Here is a 17,411-nt window from a genome sequence, read left to right on the forward strand (position 1 = left end):
CTGGCTGCCTGGAGGTTCTTATTACAACAAATGTTCTTGCTGTAATCCTCAAAAGTAGGTATCATGCTGACTTGAATTCTAATTATCCCTTAAGCAAGAAGAATATTGTATAACTAATGCATTCAGTGTCAAGACACATTAATCAAAATTATTGGTGATGCTTTTAGCACCCAGGCAAATCAGCACATATTTTTCAAGTTCTGTTGTACTATTTTTTGGGCAGTGAAAATTCGATCTGCTTGGGGTAATAAATACCATGGAAAACATGACTTGGTTTAAGCTGGTATATTAGAGGTTTTTTAAGACAGGTTAAAAAAATAACATCTTTTACTCCTTTAATTGATAATGACTTATAAAAATAAAACAAATGGTAATGAATGAAAAACCAGAGATTTTTCTGTGGGCAAGAGCTAATCAGGACTTTCTGGCCACCATTCCATTTAACAGATGGTAGGTTCTGGAAGTTTAGAGGGAAACACCTGGTAAGCCATTTCTGTATACATGAGGCTGTCTCTTGATTCTTACCTTGACTAGTAATTCCAGCTACATATTTGCTGACTCTTCTTACCTATATGAAGGACATCCTTCACGTATTTGGAAAAAGAGTATTGCATGAACTACCCCAATAGCCATTTAAAAGATAAAGTAAGGTCGTCTGAAATGCTTTCTTGCCATGTATTAAATGTGGGTTTGAGGAAAAATCAGTCCAGATTTTATCATGGAATTCTAAGACTTAATGAGGCCTTTGATAGTCATTGTTAGATTTCAAAAAGATCATGGTTTTAAAGAACTTCCTAGCTTCCCCTTGCCTTTTTGTAATATAGAAGGCCAGGAGTTTTTTGCCCTCTTGGTTAGTGAAGATGATAATTGTTTGCCTTGTTTGGAGGTTTTTTGTTTTGTTTTTCAGGGCTTTTTGGCCAGAATACACGAAATTTAAACTATCTCAATAGGCTGTTCAAATTTTTAAAAAGTAATATCAAATGAGTTTAGCAAAAATGGCTTCAGTCAAAAATCTTATCTTTGAGGCATCTTCCTTTTATCGTAACAGAGTGAATAGATCCCACCTTCCCATGGCTAAATCTTCTTGTAGCCAACTTCATTTCTCTATGTACATATTGCCAATTCCTGAAAGAAAGCAGAGGAAAACAAAGAGGCAAAGAGAGAAACTCCAATACTGACACTCTAATCTATAAGGGAACTTTATATTTAGTTAAAAAAAAAAAAAACAGGATAATTTTTCAAATGTAGCCTGTATTAGCTACTGTGACTTATTTTCATTGAGCTTCGCACTACAAGATCAAAGTCGTGGCTCCCGAAGTGCTTAGCTATAGTTGGAAAGATCAGCGTGAGGCCGTTAGGCCCTCCAAAGTGGGTCATATACAGACACGCCTTTGATTTCAGCTATAGCTATTCTTCGTAGACTTGGTTGTCCACCTTTCAGTGCCCTGGCTATTTAAAGCTTTCATTCAAATTAGCAGCCTGTGTCGGATGTTCACAGGCTGCTGCTGCCAGCAGTTTATTACCAGGCCTACCTAATTGTGCTTTATCCTGTGTATTTCTTCTGCCCAACTTGAATCCCAGTTTAGTTGCCAAAACCACAGCCACTCTATAATTCACCTTTTCCACCAGCTCAACAAAGGAAAACATGTTACAATCTTGGTATTGAGACCTAGTTTTTGAACTCATTGGTGGTGAGCTAATTAATTACTGTTAAGAATAAACAGAGGACAAAACTCATAAAACAACTCAGGAAGAAATCAAGTGCAATATCTAAGACAAGACCAGAAAGTTAAACTAATTTTTTTTTTCATTTTGAAATTTGAGACTGCATTAATGCCGTATTACCGTAGCATTAACAGAGCTGAGATTTCTATTTCTCTGACAACCATTTAATCACTGGTAAGTGTGTGGTTTGGATAGCAGAATTTGGTGCCAGTCATGAATTGTGTTTCAGCAATCAAAATTTTGGATTGTATTAAGGATTCTGATAAATAGAGTTGTATGTTTTCTATTTCCAGGTTCTGTTTAAATCATAGCCCTGTATTTATTTTAAGAGTTAGGTATTACCTCGTATATATTTTTCTGTTTGTCACAAGGGTAGATCTCATTGGACATTCCCAGGACAAGTGAAAACAAAACAACAACAAAAATAGCAGATTATCCTGGATTGAATTGTTATGGTCATGGCGGAGGCACAGAACACCTTAAGATGCTGTTCCTCTCACCTCTTCCTCTCTCCTCTCTTGTCTTCTCCGTCTTTCTTGCTGCCCCTCCCTGCATCCCTCCACGGTTCCTTCTCCTCTTCCTTCTCTTCCTTCTTTTTACTTTTTTCTCTTCCTATGTGGAAGCCTGACCTTTGAAGGCAATGACATTTAAACTCTGTCTGTTGGTTGCCTTCACTATGAATGGAATCCCAACTGCTTTGTAGTGTTTTTCTCAATGATAACAAAAGTAAAAACCTAAAATGCTATCTCCCTTGAGATAATGAGTGAATAGGTAGAGAGATGAAGGAAAACTTAGAATATATATGTATATATATATATATATATACATATATATATATATATACACACACATATACACATATATATATGAAATGAGAGAAATAAATATATAGAAATGAGAAAAACATTATAGTGGCTCTGAAGTAATCAGTGCTCTCACCTTACTTTTATGCTATTCATGGGTGCCCTGGTGTTCATGACAAACCAATGTTTAAAGCCTCTGTCTTTCCTGCATTTTTCTTAGACATTTTTTGTTTGTCATTTTTTTAAAAAGCACTAACACGTCATAAACTGAAAAGATGAATATTGTGTTCAGAAAATGTCGTATTTTATTGTTTTCACTTCAACAGTACAGCTATTTCACTTGCTGTTTACCTGTGTAAATCCATATGCCCCTGATTATGACCGGCAGCATCTGCCCTTTTCAAAGTTCTCTGCCTTACGTTCCCATGTTATTCCTACAGTGGCTCACTGAAATTATAATTGGGTTTTCTAATTCAAGTAATGGCCTTGTAAAAAAGAAAAAGAAAAAAATGCTAGATTTAAACTGTTTCTTAATTAAAAGTATCGTAAGAGCTTAACTCCATTATTGTCCCAATTCCCTCTGTTGCATCTATCCCCTACCTTGTCTATTCAAGCAATACATGTGAATAATTTCCAATTTAGCCATCTCCTATTTCCCATTGATTAAATAAGATTAGATATGTAAAAACAGCTTTGAGAAGCATCATACAGTCCAGTACAGTTACTCCTCCAGTTTATTGTCCTGAAAAGTTATGTAACCTCATTTTTGTATAGTCTGATTACTTCAGAGATGATTTCCTAGAAGTGCCTTGTGTCTGAATCATATTTCAGCTGCCTCCCCATACTTTCCTTTGACTCAGTCTCTTTCATTTAGCCTGGTTAACTAGAATTGTGACTAAAGTAGAATAATCACTTGCTTATTTTTTTTAATCACATTAAAGTATTTCTAGAACCATAGGTGGTCATAGGTTTCTCCTAGACATTTTAGGAGATTCTAGGACCTTTGAACTCTACATCAGTCCTTGTCAAAGAGGCAGGACTCTTTTTAAGGATTACATTTATTTAGGGAAATTTAATAGGTATGATCATTTTCTCCTTTCCCTTTCTTACAGGAAGAAAACTCATTCTTAGTAAACCTGTCATTTCTCTACTTTACACACTTTTGGTTTTGCAATCCTAAATGCTCTGACAGATGGATATTGTCTCATAAAATGATGATATATTCACATGAGAAAATTTAGAGTTACGTCTTGAAAGGAGTTGAAGGGGTATTGAGTGTAGCTCCATTCAGGTTGTAAAGAATTAAGGAGTCGCCATGGACATCACTAATTAGCTGCAGAGATGTAATATTACTACTAATGATGATGATGATGATGATGATGATGATAATGATGATGATGATGATAGCTAGCATTTTTGAGCCTATAAGGTAAGAGCAACAGTAATAACAATACTTATTGTTCACTGATTTTGTTCTAGAGATGGCACTGAGTGCTTTGCTTGCATTACTGTCTAATAAGACATGACTAAGCCACTCCTTAATGACACCAGAATCTTCCATCATTTGGCACCTCAAGATTCCAGCTTGCAAAGTCAAGTTTTAATTCAATTCTGTACCTTTGTACCAACAGTTCTCAAAGATTTTTGACTCAAAACCCTTTTACATACTTAAAAATTAGGATTGAAAGAGCTTTCATTTATATAGTTTATATCGATTGATATTTCTGTGGTAGAAATTAAGACAGAGAAATTTAAACAACCCACTATATGTTAATTAAATAATTTTTTTTATGAAATATAACTGAATTTTATAAAACAAATTTAAAAATTAGCAGGAAGAGTGACAGTTTTCTTTTTTTTTTTTTCAAGTGTCTCCAATGTCTGGCTTAATAGAGAGCAGATGGACTCTCATATCTGCTTCTGCATTCAATCTATTGCAGTCTGTTGTTCTGGTTGAAGTATATAAAGAAAAACTAGCCTCCTATGGATATGTAAATGGACAAGGGAAGATTATTTTAATAACCTTTTCATAAAATTGTGGATAGTCTTTTTTTGATACTACCCCAATCTCTGCAAGTGGTAATTTTAACTTAAAGATTAAGTACAATGTGGAATCTGAAATTATATCAATGAAGTTTTCCTCCTCTGTACACTAACTAGGATAAGTGGAAAGGCACTCTGAGAACCTCTGGTATAAGCCTAGGAAGGTAAGAAACAGCCCATCCAGCTCTATACCATGAGTAGACATATTTATGCCTTATTTATTTTAATAATTGTCTTTCAACCCTGAGACAGAAAAGAGCAATTATTATTTCCTCCACATCCTGCCAAAATATAGACAGGATGGAGACAGTGTCTCTAAAGTAATTGAGAGCCCTGGAATTAAATAAACATAAAACTGTGATCCTAAAGTGAAGTATGCTATTTTCCTCCTTGAAAAAAACTGAAATAAGAAATGAATGTATGGAGATGGTAGATTCTTTCTTAAAGTGGCATGATAAGGCATAACGAATCACACCCAAAACCTTTAGAATTAGCCAGTATTAATAGTGCTAAAATTATTGTGTCCAATGCATTGCTAATTTTGTCTTTTGAAATAAAAATTTTCACCCCAAACATTCTGTTTAAAGGAAATTACATTTAACTCAGGAGAACTTACTATATATTCTGTTTTGAAGAAGGAAGAAAAAAACACTTTTGTCTAGCTACCAAGATCACAAAGCCTTATTTATTTATTTGTGAATTATGAAACTGCATGCTTCATCTTTTTATAAACTAAACACTAACCTGAATAAGAAATACATTTTTTGCAACATTTACTCTTTTTTCTTTCTTCTATTAGTATGCTTTAACAGTGCTTCTATTTGCTTTGCTAACAGTGAAATCATTTTGTTTCTACTTGAAGATATGCAAGAGCCTTGTCTACCTGTAAACTTTCAGCCTATTAACTTGCATTATATTTTCATGACAGTAAGTCATTACTGATGATACGCATTGACTTTAATACAGCTTTTTTCTTGTGGGTGGAGAGGGACTATGTATTTGCATATATCAATTTTCTTGGAAGAACTATCTTATTTGTAAATAAATACATTTCTTATTTTTTCTGTTGTTGCTTAAAATAACGAGTTAAAATTTTTTTACAAGAAGTAGAATGGCCATCATAGATTTTTCTGAATGTGCTTGGTTTTCATTTTAGACCATTAAGAGAGCCATCGAAATTATTTGTTTGATTTTCCTCTTGTTATGTGGAAGAGTACAGAGACAGATAGAATAGAATTATAAAAATTTCACAAACAATAAACCTAAAGCATTAGTTCCCCTACACTTTTTTTTTCTTAAACCAGTACCATGAGCATCAGAGCTAGAGATAAATCCATTTGAGTTATTTATCAATAGGATACATTTTGTGGTGCTGAAATCCTTTCATTCCCTACCAAATACCCAGGGTTTTATACAGCATATTTTTAAAACTCACTTATTTCAAAAATGTTTGATGACATTCTTCCACTTATTAAATATCCCCTCTGTATCTTTCTGCTCAGCTCCAAAAAAAGAAATGTTGAAATATAGCTACCTTAGAAAAAAATCAAATGTATCAAACAACATTAGCAACTGCTCCAGAAATATCCAATAGTGGAAAACAAGTAAACAAACAAACCCCAAGACATATGGGAACACAGCCATTACGTTTTGTTTAATTTTGTTTTAAAACTTCATTATAGATTTCAGGAAGTTAAGACTTTTACAGTTGAGTCCACATAGTTAAGAAGAAAATAAAACTTTATAGTTTATATGTGAACACTGGTCTCAGATGTTTTTTAACACTGAATACATGGTGTATTTTCCAACACCAGTTCTCCAACTCTAATTCTCTGACTCCAACTGCATGTCCTACAATTCAGTCCTACTGGGACACCAACTACTCAGGGTTACCGTCGGATTCCACCAGTTTAAGGGTTCAGGACTTAACCTCACTCCTACCCATTACCTGCACTTCTATCTGACTTGTCTACAAATTCCAGGGTACTCACAGCCACTCCCACCCCAATTCAAGTTTGATAATTTGTTGCGATGACTCACAGAGCTTAAGAAAATGCCATACTTACAATTATAGTTTATTAGAAAAAAATAATGATGAACAGCCAAATGAAGAGGTACATAGGGTGAAGGCAAAAGGGTTCAAAGCGCAGAAGCCTCTGTCCCCGTGGAGTTGAGGTGCAGCATCCCACCAGCACGTGGATGTGTTCACCAGTTCAGTAGCTCTCCAATCCTAGTTGGTTAAGGGGTTCGTGGAGGTTCCATTACGTAGGCACAACTGATTAAATAATTGGCCATTGGTGATTAAACTCACTTTCCAGTCCCTTTCCCTTCTCTGGAGATGGTAAGAGGAGGGAAAAGGCTGGAAGTTTCAACCTTCTTCCCACAGCCTGCCATCCTGAAGCTGTCTAAGGGCCCATCAAGAATCACCCCATTAGCATAAACTCAGGCATGTTTGAAAGGGACTTGTTATGAATAACAAAAGATGCTCCTATTACTCTTACTATTAGGAAATTCCAAGGGTTTTAGGAACCAGGAACAAGACCAAATATATTTTTTATTCTACCACAACTGGGTTTTCTTTAGAAAAGAGATTTTGGAAGTATGGCAAGGAGAGGTATTTTTCCTTCTGTACTGAGCATTCCTGAATCTCTTCCCCAGCCACATCCACTGTATCAGTTATCTATTGCTGCCCACCCTATAACCCCCAAACTACAGTGGCTTAAAACAATTCTCTCACAGTTTTGGAGGAACAAGAATTTGAGCATGGCTCAGCTGGGTGCCTCTGGCTCAGTATGTCCCATGATAAGGCAGTCAAGCTATCAGCCATGGCTGTGATCTCATCTGAAGAGTCTACTGGGCTGGAGCATCTGCCCCAAGATGGACGCCACAGTCTTTTTATAACTTAGTCTCAGAAGTGATATCCCATTACTTCTGCCACATTCTGTTCACTAGAGGTGAGGTGGTAAATCCAGTGCCCACTCAAGCAGAGGGGTTATGCAAGGGCATGCATACCAGGAGGTGGGATCATTGAGACCCTTCTTAGAGGCCACCTACCACATCCAGCCAAATATAAGGGATCTTAATTTGGTAAATATTAAGAAGCATTGGACAACAGATGAGAAAGGAAATTGTAAAGACTTTTATCTGATTTCTTTGTCATTTTTGCTTTCTGAAGCTTCTCCAAAGCTTTGCTCAAAGTTTTTTCACTCATCAAAACCAATTCGGATTCATTTTATAGTCAGTAGCTAGGTCTCAGCAAGAAAGCTGTATATAATCAAAGAAGTAAAATCCCAAGAAAAGGAAATCAGTTTAACTTTACATATTTACTGTCAAATAAATAATGATCTCATATGCCCATTTTTCTCAAGGGAGAACCAGGTTTCATTGGTCCTCAAGGAGAACCAGGCTTACCAGGATTACCAGGAACAAAGGTAAAGACAGTGTTTTCCCCTGCCTTTCCTTCTGAAATTTTTTGTCATATAATTTTAGTTCATTATGTTATTTATGTGACCAGATATTTTTGCTTAGTGGAGAACTAAAGCAGCTTACCACTCATCACTAACATTTAAAATGGGAATCTAAATTAAATAGAGTAACAGGAAGTTAACTCCAGAAAGCCTTAGACAAGAAAACAGTATGGTAGAATACACTCATTTCTCCAGTTGTCCCCAAATTGCACCTAAATCAGTACAGTGCTATTTAGTCTCCTTGCCATATGGAAAAGTGAGGGAATTTTGAGGAGGAGAGGTGGAACTCATTAACTCCTGTTCCTCATTACCAATTTTAAGACATACGTGTAAATCAAACATTATTACTATTCCCCCATCAACCCCTAGATTTCAAAGGCAAGTACTGATATCATATAAATTCCTAAGTGCTTCCTCCCAAAAGGATCTATCCTGAATAACGTCTACAGAAAGGTTCTATAATGAAAACCATCTCATGATCTTCTCCTTGGCAACCTGAGAAAGGACCCTAAAAGCAAAATCTATATGCTGCCATATAAAAAAAAAAATGTTGCTGCGGATACAGTCAGACCCGTAGTTCCCTTTTTATCTACCCAGTAAGACATAAAAACGTACAGCTCTGACGATGGAACTTTATTCATGACAGACTCATGAATCAAAGAAGGAGCAAAATTAGATCAAACTACATTCTTTTACTTTTAAACCATAGCAGTCTTTGCCTCAGTGTGCATTACATTCACCAGAAATAAGCCAGGATGATTTCCAAGAGCTAGAGAAATATGTTCATGGTCTGTTCTGAAGAGAAGTCCTCATTTCCGCTGGTCACGAGAAAACAGCTCTAATCCTAGTAAATGGAAACTATGTGTGGCCTAAGGGGGACTAAAACTTGGTCAAACGTATGCAAAATTGCTGTTTTCTCAAGCAATTTCTTTTTCACATAATGAGCTGACAAGCTTATTAACAAAATATGAGGAATGCCCATTTTGGCCTGAACAGATTTAAGCAAGAAATGCACTTTCTGGAATTAAAAAAAAGAAAGAACACGAGAATAATGAGCATTCTGTGTCTCCATCAGAACTGTTGTATTTATACAGGCTTACAGACTCAGAGCCAGGTAGAGAAAGAAAGGCAGCGTGGTGAGTAAGTCCAAGGAAATGGGAAACCTGGTTGGTGCCAGAGAGGGCCAGGCATGCACAGGATCTCTAAATGTTTGTGGCATGTTGTTTGCTAAACAAGAGAAAAATAGAAGAAATGTAGACCGTGGAGAGCGGAGTTCATCCCTACATATCTTTTCTTTAGCTCACTTATTTTAAACTATTTCTTGTCAAAAAAAAAAAAATCCAAATGTAGAGCCATAAAATCAACATTAATTACTGTTCTTCAAGAACCTGACCTGATTTTACAGACCAGATATTTTTATAAGAGGTACTACTCCGAACCTCCAATGAGAGTAAAGGCTGTGCTGTCTGTAACTGTTTTGCATTTCCATGAGAAGGCATGTGAATAAGAAATCCATTTAACAATATTTTGAAGTTAATTTTCAGCCGAATTACTTATCTGTCATGAATACGGTATCATAATGGAAAAATCATGACTATTAAAAATCTCTTTCAGCCGAATACTAGTCTTTTTCCAGTTGTATAGGCAGTCTGAATTTGTACCACTAAATTCAGATTTAAAAAATAAACTAACTGTATGTCTCACCCCCAACACAGTGAAGAGAGATCACAATGAAGAAAATGGTTTAATGGTATTTAAAAATCTATTTTATGCACTGCTGTATTCTCAGCATCTGTTTCAGTGCCTGGGGAGAACCTACATCTGTCTAAAGAAATAGGACTTTATTACAAATAATTTAGAATACTTTGAATAATATTGTTTATTCATTAATTCCACACATTTTTTGCTAGACATTTTTCTGGTATTTGAGAATGGAGAGTAATTGCAACAAAACCAGTCTCTACTGAAGCTTACATTGCAGTATGTGTGAGAAAGGGGGGAAAGAAAAGAAAAAAGTAAATAAATAATGTAATTCCAGAAGGTAATAAGCAACTAATTAGGGGCGTGGTTTAATAAATGATTTCTAGGTAAATATTTATTGACTCCACTCCTGTGGTAATTACTACAGAGAAATGATTTTCTAAAGTTTTCATTTTTCCCTAAAATAAGATTATAGTTACCATTTTAGAATTCTTCTGTAAAATATTAAGAGACACACCAAACGTGGTATCTATATTTTAAATAAAAATTCCATATACCAACAGAAGCGCTTCAGTCTCTAACCCCTGGAAAGTCCCTCCTGGAAGCATCTTTTCCGTCACCTGCATCCAGCCAAGTCATTCACCTTTCTCCCAGCCTCTCCAATTCCCACGCCCTTTTGGATCATGCCGAGAAGCCTACTGAGTCTTCTTTAATCCTGGCACTAACCTATCCCACCTCCCCTGCAAAAGCACAAAGGCTTCCCAGAGTGGGCATGATACAGATAAAGATCTTGGGATTGAGAGCCCTACATCACCCACCACAGACCCAATCCTGTTTTCTTTTCCTTTCCAAGATGAATCATCCTTCAGTGAGGAGGGGGCCTCCCTTATCAGTAAACATGCCATCATCAGTCTGAAATCAAAACTGGTTTGATTATTGAAATTCTACCCATGATGCAGGAAGCTGGACACTACTCTATGTTCAGGGAGTGCAAAATGGCACTGTCTTTCTGGAGGACGCTTTGGCAAGCTTTTCAAATGTTTATACTATTGACACAGCCGTTTCCCAACTAGGAACTTATCCTAAGAAAATAAGAGATGTGCAGAAGATTTGCAGACAAAAACATTTATGCAAAAATTGAAAACCGAGTGCAATCAGTTCTAAATTACAGCTCTCCTACTTTAAAGTCTTTGGGAAAGTTACTTAACCTCCCTGTGCTTCAGTTTCCTTATCTGTAGACTATGGATATTAACACCATTCTCATTTGTCCTGAGGATTAAATAGGATAATTAAAGTGTTTTGTTCAGTTCCTGCACTCATCAATAAATAACACAGCCATAAACAGTAGTAATTATAAAATACACCCTACCCATCCTTTAGGACGTGACCAACCAGAAGTCAGTATGAACCGTTGAAAACCCTACGGGGCTTCCTCTTCTCTCACATATGGCCTTACGTTACACCTTAATTCCTAACTGTTTTGTTCATGAGGATCTTATCTGTCTAATTAGATCACTAGCTCCTTGAGGGCAATGACCGTGATCTTCCTTCCCAGAGCTATAAAAACAGTAAAAGCTTTAACACCTAAGCATCTTGTACCACACTGAGCACTTTTCGTTTCTAAGTTATGAAATTGGTACTATAATCTTCTCCATTTTATAGAGGAAACTGAGGCTTTCAGAACTTAATTAACTTTCCCCAAAACAAGGAACTGGTAAGTAACAAGATTAAAGCCAGGATGTGAAATTACAAGCCTGGCAGTTAGTCATCTCACCATGCTTCTTCTTGATAGATCTTAAAAAGGGGGCTGCTGAGAACTATGTCCATTCCTGTCCCTTATCAATTCTTTTTAAAGGTCTTTCTGTTTACCAGAACATAGGTATCTGACAGGCATTTACCAAACCATTTCCTTGTCTATAAAATGGAAATGAAAATACAAACATTGAATAATTGTTTTGATTATTCAGTGAGATGATCCCTATTGAGATTAATGCGATGCTGAGAACATGGTAGATATATGGTAACTTTCTGCTTTCATTGATTTTATTCAGCTCACTCATTTATCTACAGGGACCACCCTGGCAGGAAGGGGAGTTGCCATTGACCTATTTTGCAATTTGTGACAGGGTGAACGTGGAGAGGCAGGGCCTCCTGGAAGAGGGGATCGAGGGGAACCTGGAGCCCCAGGACCAAAGGTCAGTGATTCTTACATTGAAAAACAACATTCTTTGGTTTGGAAGTGTGCTTACTTTTACTTTCTTTAGAACATGAAACTAAAATAAAATTACTCAACGGGTATTAAAACAGCCAAAATCACAAATAATTTGTTGAAATGCCCACTAATTGGTTTCTTTTCTAAAAGGGATTTTACAATTCAGCTTTTCCACTTTACTCTCTTCTGTCCAGGCAACAAATTTAATAACACATCTCACTGTATAGAGGGAGGTACTGACACATTAACACGTTACCACTCAGTGTATATTAAAACCTACCGAGGAAAATGTGGATACGTGCTGTGTTCGTTTCCATGGTAACTTGATGGTGTGTAACACCTTGAAAATATGAGCACTAAGGATTTATTTGACTGTTCAATTTATTCCTCTAAACATCCTGCAAACTAATATGGTAACACTTTATTTTAGTAACTCATCCTAGAGACACAGGAGATGATTTACTCTTTGATGTAAAGGAAATTTATGCAAACACTGTTGAGACTAATGAGAATTATTTGCAGAACTCTTCCCATCCACTGATGGGTGGACAGTCTTCAGACTTATAATAGAATGGAGTTTGGTGGAGGGACCAGGGAATGAACTAATGACATGGTGGTAATACTTACGTTTAATGTTACAACAGCCTACATTATATACAGCCATATATTGAGGCAGTTAAAGTGTTTCCATTTTTCTTCACTATTCTGAGTCACTGCTAATTTCTTTTTTCTGTTCTTATCTCCCTCTGTCATTTTCTCTTTTTCATCTTTGTGTTCTTCTATAATAGGGGAAACAAGGTGAATCAGGAACTAGAGGCCCAAAGGGGTCAAAGGTCAGTAACTGGGTAACCATTTTAATGTAACAGGAGGCCTTCAAGAGCTGTGTTCTCTGCCTCTTCCGCAGAGGATCATGTTTTAGATTAAACTCTTTCACACGCTGGAATTGCAGTCCTTTCGTCCCTATGATGATATCTCCATATCTCCAAACAATTAATTTGTTTATTTCATCTGTTTGTTTTTGTGTTCTTGTGCTTCAGACCATTCTTTAAGAGAAATTGTATTTCCTGTTTCATAAGAGTAGCTAATTCAGAAAAAATTAAATATTTAATTTATGAATAGTATAATCTTATTTTTTATTTCCTGGCTATCCTTGTGATAAATGTTCAAATTATGCTTTGCTTTAAAGTCAGGTGCATTAAAATTTCACCACCAATTTAAATTCTCTCCTTTATTGTGCTCTCTATAGTACCTATAATCATATATATACATGTACTAGTAGCAGAAGCATGTTATTTAAGATGCTTTTAGCTAATAATATGGAAAAGTGGAGAAAGCTGAGAGTAGAAATTATTAACTCCCCATTCACAGCAAATTTAATTATTAGGGTCAGTGTTATTAGCATAACGTGGATGGAAAAAATTATAATCCCGTCTCCTGCTTATCTTCATTGGTCCTTATCCAGTTTATAGGAATATTTAGAAAGATGTATAAAAATGATTTGTATTCTATTTAGGAAAAGGGCTCTATAAATTTCAGGCTATTTTAAAGAACCTTCAAAATCTACACAGTTTCAAATCTCTTCTCCAAAATTCCTGTTTAGACTTCTGAGAATTTTGAGTGTTCTCAGAGAGATGCATGTGCAGTTTGAGGCTTAGACGATTCCTGGTGTCTTTCCAGGGGTGGGGGTGGGGAGCAATAGCACCATAAATGGAGATTTAGAGACTCTTCATACTGCACTGAAAAAAAAGAGAGAGCTGAGTTTGCCCTGCTCTTGACCTTCAGCCCTGCCAACCTGGTCCATGTAGCTGCTGTCCACTTCAGCGCTTCCTGAGGGCTAAGAGGTCTGTACCTACAGGGAGCTTTTCCTTAGATGCTTATCATCAGAGGGAGGCCAAATGGTGACCTTTCCCTCCTAAGTCTCCTTAGAATGAGCTCTCCATTGATCTCTCTATTCCTTCCCTGTCCTGATTACCTACATTTTTCTTCTCAGAGAACCCAATTAATTGTTGACTCTTGTCCCTTTGCCCCAAATCTCTTCATATAAAGATAAGAAGAAGGCTCAATCTAAGAGGTAAAAGCTTACTTTGGGTGTCATAGAAACTACTTGTTTTGCTTTTGAAGATCCCTGGTAAGCAAGTTACCATATATATTGTTGTTTCAAGATACTCTGTCATCTGAAGGGGGAAATTTAACTCACTTTAAGGTGCATCTTAAAGAAGCATTTGCCATGTCAGTGGTTATTGTACTTCTTCTGGTTGTTATCTTCCACTTCAGAAGTTTATATTAAAGGTGCTGCTTGTATGCCATTGAATGCATCCTTATATTTAAGATGTTTCTAGACTGTTGGCCCCACTGCTAATTAGATTTATTCTCTTTTCACTGGGGAAAGGGTGATCGTGGCGACAAAGGGGACTCTGGAGCCCTGGGACCAAGGGTGAGTGTGTCTCATCTATGCTTTTCACCTCCAACAAGCCTAGATTTTAAGTATGTATCTATGTGGATTTTCACAAGGCACTCGCAGTAATGGTACCCAGTAATAGCACTGGAGGTGGACCTCTGTGATTATTCCTGCTACTCCCCTCTTCTTATTTTTCACTGTAGTCACCAAGAGCAAAGAGTGTGTAGATTCTGACACATGAGATAAGCTTCATAAGAAGAAGGTCTGGAGAACTCTTTATATCTACTTCCCCCCTGGTAAATGAGCAATATCAGGCCCACAGCCATCCACCTAATAGAACTTTCCATTTTTCAGTTAACCCAATTATAAAGAAAGCAATAGCCCACATTTTCAGCCTTTTAAAAACACAGTCAGGGAATCAGGACAAGACTAATGGAAATTCAGTGGCAGAGTTACTGAGTAAGGTAGACATCTTGAAAATATTTGTTCTCTACTTGGTTCAGTTGTGATGGAACTCTGTTACTGTTGGGAAAGCCAAGCATTTCCTACAATGCAGTGTTCTGTCTTCTTGAAGAATGAGGAAGCCCTCTATGAGCTGTAGATGGGGAGAAAGTGGGTAGGGGTTGCTTTAATAAATATGGGTAAAGCCAACAAAATCTTACAAGTCAAATCAGATTAGCCTACATATTATAATTTTCAGAAAGTAGTTTTCAAGATTGAACCATCTTTTTTTAAATCCAATTTAATATCTTTAATTTCCACAGATAGGAAGTTAGAAGCAGTTTGCCTCCTTGAAATAAGGACAAACTTTGAATACGATTACTTATTCTAAAAAGCAGTTGGGAGCTGTTGGGAATTAGTTGAGAATTGATGGTCAGAGAGAGCTGCATGTTGCTATTTCTGTTTTTGTCCCTTATATTTCCTAATCTAACCCCTATGATTTTCCCTTGGTTGATTTTTTCATAGGGTCCACCTGGTCAAAAGGGGGATCAGGGAGCCACCGAGATCATAGACTACAATGGCAACCTCCACGAAGCCTTGCAGGCAAGTGACCGCTCCCCCCTCCCACCGCCAGCCACACACACACACACACACACACACACACACACACACACAGAGACAATGAAGCTGAGGAGACCCATGTAGTGTGTGTTAATATCAGCTTCGTCCCCCCACCTCAGATCAAAGGCACTCCACTGCTCAAAGCACACCTTCTCCCTGAACTCCTTAACCCATCTTCTCCCTGCCCCAGTTTATCCTCTTAATATCTTGGCATTTTACAATCTTTTCTTTTCTTTCCCCTCTACCTTCAGGTTATTCTTTAGTCTTTTCTGGTTTAAATCTTGTATTGGTTTTGCCAATCTTTGTCTCCTTGCTTAAAAAGTGAGCCTAGCAAAGCCATTTAGAGCCCTGTGGCTCTGGACTTGGAGCTGCCTGGGTTCAAATCTCTTGCTTACTAAGTGCATGAGCTAGGGCAAGTTATTTAGTTCACTGTGCCTCAGTTTTTTCATCTGAAAATGAGGACAACAGCAGTATCTGCCTCAAAACACACATAGGGCTGTTGTGAGGAATAAATGTCTAAATACATACTGTGTATTAGAACAGTGCCTGGCACGTAATAAACCCTCTGTAAGTACTTCTTATGACTGCTGCCATTCAGTGCTTTTTCTTTCATTAAGAAAAAACCCATAGACTGCGTGGCTTGTCCTCATCACCTTTGCTTCCTAATCATCCTTTTCATACTTAGATCCTTATGTTCTAGCCTATATCATCATTTTGTTGAAATTTCTCTTATAGAGGTCAGCAATAAACATCTAGGTCAAGCCCACTGTACTCCTCACTCCTGAGTTTTATGTGACATTTATACTAACCACTTTCCTTTTGAATCTTTCTTTCTGGTTTTTCGTACCCTCTACTCTCATGTTCCGATTTTCTTCTTTGACGGATTCACTCTGTTTTAGTATTCCCAGTTTCTCTGCCTGTTCCCTAATTGGGAGAATCCTCAAGTCTCTGATCTTTTCTTGGTACAGTCACTCCCTCAGTGTTCTCTCGTGTTAAGTCTATCATCTCCAGGCCTGATCTGCAGACACTCTACCTTTCCAGGAATATTTCCCCTGTGAGTGCAACACTGCCTTGTCAACTTCCACCAGTACACACAATTTACTGGTTACCTTTCCCACCTACCAAATGACTCCCTTTCCTAATTCACCAGTTAATGACACCATAAGTTTTCTCATTTATTATCGTGGAAACTTCAGAGTCATTTTTAAACTATTCTTAGTCCTTCATCCATTGTATCTCACAGAAGCTACTGTTGCCTTTTTTGAAGTATCTGTCAAGGTTGCCTCCTTCTTTCCATTCCCAACTAGGTCCGCATCCTGATAATTTCAGGTCTAATGTTGCAATAAGCCCTTAACCATTTCCTCTACCCCCAGTGCCTCCTTACTCCTCTCATCTATCCTGAATATCACTCATGGCTAATTTTCCTAAACTATCACTATTTTTGATGACTCTAATCTGTTCAGAAGCCTAAGTGACCCCTTTGCCTACCCTATTGAGACCAAACTTCTCCATCTGATTTTCAAGGCCCTAAAATCCTGCCTTTCCTGAATAGAATTTTTTTATTTCTCTATATTTATCATATTCATAAAAATCCTCCCTTTTTTTTTTTCCTGGTTCATCCTTTTTCTTTCTTTCTTTCATCCGTCTAAATCCCATCCAGCAATCCCCTGCTGCCACCCAGATGAGCTCCTGTTCTTAATCCTTTTAAACAATTAGCAGTCAGGGCCCAGTAGTTTAACATTTAATTATTCTTAAATACTGTAATTTACTTCAATGTTGCCCCTTACCAGAGTGTAAATTACTTGTTGACAGGAAACATGTCTTATGCTTATTTGCATCCTCCAATGTGCCCCACCCAGGTCTGGACATCTAAATAGTAATTAAACTGTTACTGGTTGAGTTAGTGAGTATACTTAGTTCATATGCACAATTCATTTCTTTGCTTGAAAGCTATATTTGTTGTTTTAAATATTTTCCATTTTGCACTTGTTTGAATGTTT

The 17,411-nt window shown here is 37.0% G+C and overlaps 1 protein-coding gene across 1 annotated transcript in view; it reads left to right on the plus strand.

Moving 5' to 3' along the window:
- The window catches only part of COL25A1 (collagen type XXV alpha 1 chain), a 415,084-nt gene that overhangs the window by 357,087 nt on the left and 40,586 nt on the right, over window positions 1-17,411 (plus strand). Inside the window, exons 19-23 of the mRNA XM_010981063.3 lie at window positions 7,940-8,002; window positions 11,866-11,934; window positions 12,740-12,784; window positions 14,341-14,385; window positions 15,316-15,393. Of these exons, the coding sequence (XP_010979365.1) occupies window positions 7,940-8,002; window positions 11,866-11,934; window positions 12,740-12,784; window positions 14,341-14,385; window positions 15,316-15,393 (300 nt within the window). The remainder of the gene's footprint in view (window positions 1-7,939; window positions 8,003-11,865; window positions 11,935-12,739; window positions 12,785-14,340; window positions 14,386-15,315; window positions 15,394-17,411) is intronic.

Source organism: Camelus dromedarius, chromosome 1 (assembly GCF_036321535.1).
Source record: "Camelus dromedarius isolate mCamDro1 chromosome 1, mCamDro1.pat, whole genome shotgun sequence".
Classification (NCBI taxonomy): domain Eukaryota; kingdom Metazoa; phylum Chordata; class Mammalia; order Artiodactyla; family Camelidae; genus Camelus; species Camelus dromedarius.